Source organism: Centruroides sculpturatus, unplaced genomic scaffold (genome assembly GCF_000671375.1).
Source record: "Centruroides sculpturatus isolate CEXI.00-Female unplaced genomic scaffold, Cexi_2.0 scaffold1953, whole genome shotgun sequence".
Taxonomy (NCBI): Eukaryota; Metazoa; Arthropoda; class Arachnida; order Scorpiones; family Buthidae; genus Centruroides; species Centruroides sculpturatus.
In genome coordinates this window covers 56,480-63,724 of record NW_019386208.1, presented here as the reverse complement: position 1 = coordinate 63,724, position 7,245 = coordinate 56,480, and the positions used below count along the sequence as shown (strand labels likewise).

At 37.2% G+C, this 7,245-nt stretch overlaps 2 protein-coding genes across 2 annotated transcripts; both read right to left on the bottom strand.

Moving 5' to 3' along the window:
* Positions 1-283: 283 nt before the first annotated feature.
* On the bottom strand, positions 284-1,290 carry LOC111614085. Its single transcript, XM_023355463.1, has one exon. It carries the CDS (start codon positions 1,256-1,258, stop codon positions 284-286), a length of 975 nt encoding a protein of 324 aa, XP_023211231.1. The 5' UTR covers positions 1,259-1,290.
* Positions 1,291-5,542: 4,252 nt separating this feature from the next.
* Positions 5,543-7,215, bottom strand: LOC111614081. Its single transcript, XM_023355460.1, has one exon. The coding sequence runs from the start codon at positions 7,207-7,209 to the stop codon at positions 5,968-5,970; it is 1,242 nt and encodes a 413-aa protein (XP_023211228.1). The 5' UTR covers positions 7,210-7,215; the 3' UTR covers positions 5,543-5,967.
* Between the last annotated feature and the right edge of the window lie 30 nt (positions 7,216-7,245).

Sequence of the window (7,245 nt, the reverse complement as noted above, 5' to 3'; positions counted from 1 at the left end):
ACCATTACGTTCCATAATAAGTCCAGTCTTTATCCAGTTTTCTTTTTCAATATTTGTCAAGTTCTGCTTTTTGTACTGTAGCAGTTGTCTCTGGTTTTCCATTTTGTTTTTAAAAATGGAAAAGGTTATTCCTTCGTTGGTTTTTTTGTAATAGGATAGATTTCTGCTTGTCCAGATTGCGTTGATCGCGATGATTAGGATTGTTAGTTGCTGTTTAGTCTCTGTATACTCACACGGCCATTTGATGTCTTCTATATTGTGCGTTCGTGTTAGAGAACATTTGTTACTTAATGTTGTCCAGAGTAGGTTCGTGTGTTTGCATTCCAGGATGGCGTGTTCGAGCGTTTCTTTGTTGTAGCATATGGGACAGTCTGTGCAGTTTGTAAATTTTTTTTTGCTTTCTCCATTCGTTTGTCTGTAGGCAGTTATGTTGAAGTTTCCAAAAGATGGTTTTCGCTTTGCTAGGGATATTTAGTTTTGAAATGATTTTAATTATATTTTTACTTTTCAGATTGAATTGACATATACGGTTTTGGAGTTTCGGAATAAATTTATCTATTACTTTATAGTAGAGCTCTTTTGGTGTTGATGTAAAGATGATTTCATCGGAGAAGTTTTCCTTCATTGTTCTGTAGCATCGTACAATTTCAAGCAGTATTGTTGGTGGTCTTAGTCTGTGTATTTTCTCAGTAGTTATGATTATATTTGGTATGTGAGGTTGGAGAAATGCTTTTGCTAGGCTTGTCCAGATACCATATTTGTGCAGGTTATTTATCAGTTTGATTCTCTGTATTAAGGTTTTCAGGGAGACCTCCAATAAGCCAGCTCCTCCGTTTTCTAAACTATTATATAACGTCGTTCTTCTTATCGGTTCAAAGTTTGAGCCCCAGATGAAGGTGGCACATATTCTATTGATTTGCGTCACCGCTCTCTTGGGGAGTGGTTGCGTGTGAATAAGATACCAAAAAGGGCTCAGCAGTTTGATATTCGCTAGTTTAGCCTTTCCAGTAATTGAGATATTTCTTCCTCTCCACATGTAAGAGGCCTTTCTTACTTTCTCGATGTTTTTGTTCCATTGCTCGTTGCTATTCTTACCTATCAGTATTCCCAAACTTTTGATGTTGGTCTGGGACCAGTTAAATCCTAAGTAGTTTGATGGGAGATTTTCCCAGGCTCCAATCCAGAGTCCTTTGCATTTTTGTGGGTTCATTTCCGTACCAGAGATATCTTTAAATTTCTCGAAAACTAAACTCACCATCTTAATACTGTTTATGTCAGTGAGGAACAACGTTATGTCGTCCGCATAAGCAGTGTATTTGATCTCGCTGTCAAGATTATTTTGAAGGCGGTATCCTTTGATGTTACTATCAGCTGTAATGTGGCGGAAAAGAGGTTCCATGCAAATAATAAAAAGAAGCATGGATAATGGGCAGCCCTGGCGTACAGAACTGTACAGGTTACATTTGTCTGTGAGTTTTCCGTTTACTATTATTTGGCTGGTGGCGTTTTTGTAACATAAGTTTATCCATTTGAAACAGTTTTCTCCAATATTAATGTGGTTTAGGACTGACCAAAGGTAATCGTGCCCGATATTATCAAAGGCTTTATGGAGGTCTATTTGTAAAAGGCCGCATGTATCGTGACATTGGCTGGCTAATTCGTAGATGGATTGAGAGAGGAAGATGTTAGAGTGGATGGAACGGTTTTTTATGCCACAGGTTTGGTGTTCGTCTATGATCGAGGGGACGCAGATTTGAAGTCTGGTGGCTAGGACTTTAGTGAGGATTTTGTAATCGGTGTTGAGCAGTGAGATGGGTCTCCAGTTTGTGATTTTCGTTAACTCTTCTTTTTTGTCGGTTTTAGGAATAAGGGTGATTATTCCGTGATTGAAGCCATTTATCAGTTTGTTGGTTTTTATAGAGTTGTTGATCATGTTGACGTATCGTTGCCCTATCAAGGGGAAAAATTGTTTGTAAAATTCAGCAGGTAACCCATCCGGTCCTGGTGATTTGTTATTTGGCATGCTATTTAGCGCTGTTTTGCATTCTTCATAAGTGATGTTTCTATTTAGCTCAGTACTCTGCTTATCGTTAAGCTTTGGCATTTGAGACATGAGGTCTCGTGCTTTTCCTTCGTGAAAACTTTTCCTTTCGAATATTTTTGAGTAGTATTGGTGAATAAATTTTGTTATTTCTTCATCATCAGTTATTGTTTCATTATTCCCATTTTTTATTGTACTGATCGTTTTATATTGATTATGCTTTCGTTCCATTTGATAAAATTTCTTGGACGGGTGGGTTTCCTGTTCACAATGCTCAGCACGAGATCGGATAAATGCTCCATATAGACGGTTCTCGTGATATACCTTTAGTTTGGCTTTTGCGTCCGCAATGGCTGTTTGATGCTTGCCAGGGTATTGGATTTCGTCCATATATGCCTGTTTCAGTTCCCGTGTCCCATTTTCGTATTCTTTACGTCGTTGTTTTTCTTTATTTATACTTATCTTAACTGCGATATTTTTAATATTTTTTTTCACAGTTTCCCACCAATCCCAGTCGTTTTCTCCCGTGGTGTTAAATATCGTTTGGGTTGCTTCAGCTAGGAAGTCGACGTCTTTCAGAAGATTTACGTTCATTTTCCAGGGTATATTTACTCTATGTTTGGGTTTGCAGTTCCTCTTTGTTAAGTCGAGTGTTAAAATAACGTCGCTATGATTAGTTAAGGGATTCGGAATGATTTTTCATTCCGACGTTATCTGTTGGAGGTGACTAGAAATATAAAATCTATCCAAACGGGAGTGAGATTTATTCTGATGGTATGTGAATTCACGTTTGTGAGGGTTCATTTTACGCCAAATGTCAATTAAGTCAAACCGATCTTTCAGGGTCTGAAAAATTTTAGTTTCGCTTTTATTGCAGTGTTTCCTATTCTGTCTATATCTTTCTCGACCAAGTTGAAGTCACCGCCTAATACGACTTCGTTAGTGGAATCCAGATAAAAATCAAGGATATTGATAAAGTCACGTCTTGCTTTCGGATCTCCTGATGGGCAGTAAACTGAAATGATTCTCTGTATTTCATGTGAAAATTCTATATCGCAGAGAGCTAACCGTCCGTGGTCGTCGTGTGCCTGGTATACGATATTAATGCCATGTTTAACTAGAATCGCCGTTCCTGCGCTACCTCTGTTACCATGGGACCAGACACCTTGATAAAACTTGTTTATGTTACGGGCAAATTGATGAAATTTTTCATTTTCACTAAGCATTGATTCCTGAACTAATGCAACGTCAATTTTACTAGTAAGAAGCTTATGAATAAAGATTTGTTGTTTATTTTTGTTGTTTAGACCGTTGATGTTTATTGAGAGAATTTTTAGCTTATTCATTCCGGCGGGATTAACATGACTTCCGGCTCGTCACTAAGCCACAGGACGCTCGAGTGGAAACACATATAATCTATACTAATATTATAAAGAGGTAATGTTTGTAGGTATGTGAGTTTGTATGCAGCGGGTAATCTCCGAAACTACTCATCCGATTTCAAAAATTCTTTCACCAATATTTAGAATGGAACTTCGGGGTGGACATAGGCTGTATGTTATTCCGTTAAACATTCGTATAAATTAAAAGATATAATCTAGGTTAAGGTTTTTATGTCCAACAGATGGCGCTACGAGTACGACGCCCTAACTTTGCTTTTCTGCCAGGCATTATGCTTTTCTGTGAAAATGAACTAAAGCGGATCATCTTCTATCTATATATATAAATAAAAATGTAATGTTCGTTTGTTCCTACCGATTCCTTTGAAATTTTGACCCAACGCTGCATTCGAATGCGCACGTGTTTTTATATAATATACGTGTCGAAATTCCCCCCACTGAAGGGAGATGGTTAGGATTAAGGCTTACCGTAAAGAACTCTGCTTCTATTTATACTATTTTAGATGCGGTTTTTTGCGTTTTTGATTGCGTTTTAATAGGATACGTCAAGAGAATATACACTAAGAAAAAATTTTTCGAAAAATTCTCCCCCCCACGGGGGAAGTGTTATACATACATAATAGATACATTTTGAGCCACAACAACGCGTGGCGGGGTCTGCTAGTTTATATATAAAGTGCTAAAAAAAACTTTAAGTTCGTTTTTCTCGACTATATTTGAGTATTGCACTTTAGTATTTTACAGGTAGTACACTCACGAGTAGTATCTCTACACCAAAGATCATCAAAATCCGTTTCCCCAAAGCCATAGGGTCTCCTTGTAAGCTTGGTCGAATTCTAGATAAAACCATTCGATGACAAGCTTTCACGGAAATTTCACCATATAATTTTATGCTATAAAATGAAACATTAATCAATCAACATACAATTTTATTTGACAAGATTGTGTTTTATATGACAATATATCAAATTGTATACAAATGTAAATAAACCGTGAACAATGAAAAAATTTTTCTTATAACAATTCTTTCATATCTAAATTTTGCAATAATACATTGAAGAACAAGGTATCTGCATTTTAATTCATTCATTTGTTCAATACTGCCAAAAGGCTAATCCTTAACTTATGCTAAGTATTGTAATTTATAGGTTTTTTAATGACCTCTCTATCTCTTATAATAAACTAGCTGTTACCGCGACTTCGCCCGAGAGGATTTTGCAAGCAAACCCCATTTATACTCAGTATTTCAACAACCATAGTATTTGTTATATAACACCTTTTGCTGACAACGATGAGAATTGCCGAGAATCAAACGAACTACAGTAGAACGTCGTTTATCCGAAGGTCGGTTATCCGAAGGAATTCCAGTCGACAAATCTAAATTTTCGCCAGTGCTGTGGCGCTGCAATCTTCGGCTATTTCTCGTGCTACTCAAATATTTTACGTTTTTGATACTAAATTAACTTCTGAAGTATAATTTTTTATTGTTTTTATATTTTTCAATATATTTATTTTGTTTGTACAAAATAAAAAAATAATTTTTAACGATACAATAGTCTTCGTTAGGCTTATATGCCTGTTTCAGTTCCCGTGTCCCATTTTCGTATTCTTCACGTCGTTGTTTTTCTTTATTTATACTTATCTTAACTGCGATATTTTTAATATTTTTTTTTTTCACAGTTTTCCACCAATCCCAGTCGTTTTCTCCCGTGGTGTTAAATATCGTTTGGGTTGCTTCAGCTAGGAAGTCGACGTCTTTCAGAAGATTTACGTTCATTTTCCAGGGTATATTTACTCTATGTTTGGGTTTGCAGTTCCTCTTTGTTAAGTCGAGTGTTAAAATAACGTCGCTATGATTAGTTAAGTGATTCGGAATGATTTTTCATTCCGACGTTATCTGTTGGAGGTGACTAGAAATATAGAATCTATCCAAACGGGAGTGAGATTTATTCTGATGGTATGTGAATTCACGTTTGTGAGGGTTCATTTTACGCCAAATGTCAATTAAGTCGAACCGATCTTTCAGGGTCTGAAAAATTTTAGTTTCGCTTTTATTGCAGGTGTTTCTTATTCTGTCTATATCTTTCTCGACCAAGTTGAAGTCACCGCCTAATACGACTTCGTTAGTGGAATCCAGATAAAAATCAAGGATATTGATAAAGTCACGTCTTGCTTTCGGATCTCCTGATGGGCAGTAAACTGAAATGATTCTCTGTATTTCATGTGAAAATTCTATATCGCAGAGAGCTAACCGTCCGTGGTCGTCGTGTGCCTGGTATACGATATTAATGCCATGTTTAACTAGAATCGCCGTTCCTGCGTTACCTCTGTTACCATGGGACCAGACACCTTGATAAAACTTGTTTATGTTACGGGCAAATTGATGAAAATTTTCATTTTCACTAAGCATTGATTCCTGAATTAGTGCAACGTCAATTTTACTAGTAAGAAGTTTGTGAATAAAGATTTGTTGTTTATTTTTGTTGTTTAGACCGTTGATGTTTATTGAGAGAATTTTTAGCTTATTCATTCTGGCGGGATTATCATGACTTCCGGCTCGTTTGTTTTGATACTCTGTTCTTTTGTGTTCTTATCATTACTGTTATCTTCTAATTTATCGTTCTCTAAGGTTGTTTCCATTTCGTTCGTTTCCATAAGGCAGTCGAATTTATTTTGTAAGGTGAGTATGTCATTTTCTTGGTCTTTTGCCTGTATCATACTTCTAGGAATATTAATATTGGGAAGGAATTTTGTTTTTTTCCTCCGTTTAGCTGTTAGGAGCGGTGGGGAATTTTCATTATTGTAAGGATCAGTGGGGGGGTTTGTTGTTTCATCTTTTTCAATACCTGTTGTTGTCTGGTTCTGGGCAGCGCTTACTTCTGCTTCATTTACCTCTTTGTTTAAAGGTATCTGAAGTTCGTTAATGCCTGCGGCAGTAGTTGAGCTATTTCCTTTGTTCTGGATACTTCCAGAACCTTCTTTGTCAAAATCGTCCATAATTTCTGCCCAGTCCGTTTTACTTTGTAACTTGGAAGCGAAAGTGACTCCCAAACATTGATCGTCGTTGTGGCCGAATTTGTTGCATTTTTTACATTTCGGCGTGGTACACTGCCTCCGTAGGTGGCCCTTATTTTTACATCGGTAACATAACGGGGGACGGCCGGCTATTACGACCGCTCCCGACATACCTTTGACTTTAATAAAGTATGGTAGTGATTCTAAGTTCACATCCTTTTTTAGTTCGATCCATATCCGTCGTTTGTTTGTAAGGATATGCTCTAATCCCTCGACGTTGCATTTAACGTATTCACATTTTACTATTCTCCCGTAATTTATAAAATGTTTCGTCACAAGTTCGTGGGATAGTTCGGGAGGGAGCCAGTGTATGGTGGCTATTATTTTCCGGTTTTCTATACTTATGATATTACAGGGCTTACCTTTTACATTTATCGTTCCTTTATTTAAAAGATTTTCCACGGCAGCTTCATTCTTGACCCCGATCGTAAAAACATGAGTCACTACAGAGGCTCCAAAGTGAATGATATCCTTTAAGTCGATAATTTCCTTCAGTTCAGGTACAAAGTCTTCAATGTTGTAAGGACCGTTTCCTGGATCGACGACAAACAGTAGGGTCTTCCGCCAGTCTACATCATTTGGAAAATTTAATAATTTCATAATTTCACCATACGAAAGAGCACTTCTGTTATTACGTGTTGTACTGGGTGAATCACCCATGCTTTCGGCACTAAAAACAGGGAGCGAGGCCATCACACGTCTGCACACTACGGTGGCTAAACCTGTTCC

What these genes read in the sequence shown, in the direction of transcription:
- LOC111614085 (XM_023355463.1), bottom strand. Translation starts at nt 1,258, where the DNA reads ATGGTGAGTTTAGTTTTCGAGAAATTTAAAGATATCTCTGGTACGGAA.
- LOC111614081 (XM_023355460.1), bottom strand. Translation starts at nt 7,209, where the DNA reads ATGGCCTCGCTCCCTGTTTTTAGTGCCGAAAGCATGGGTGATTCACCC.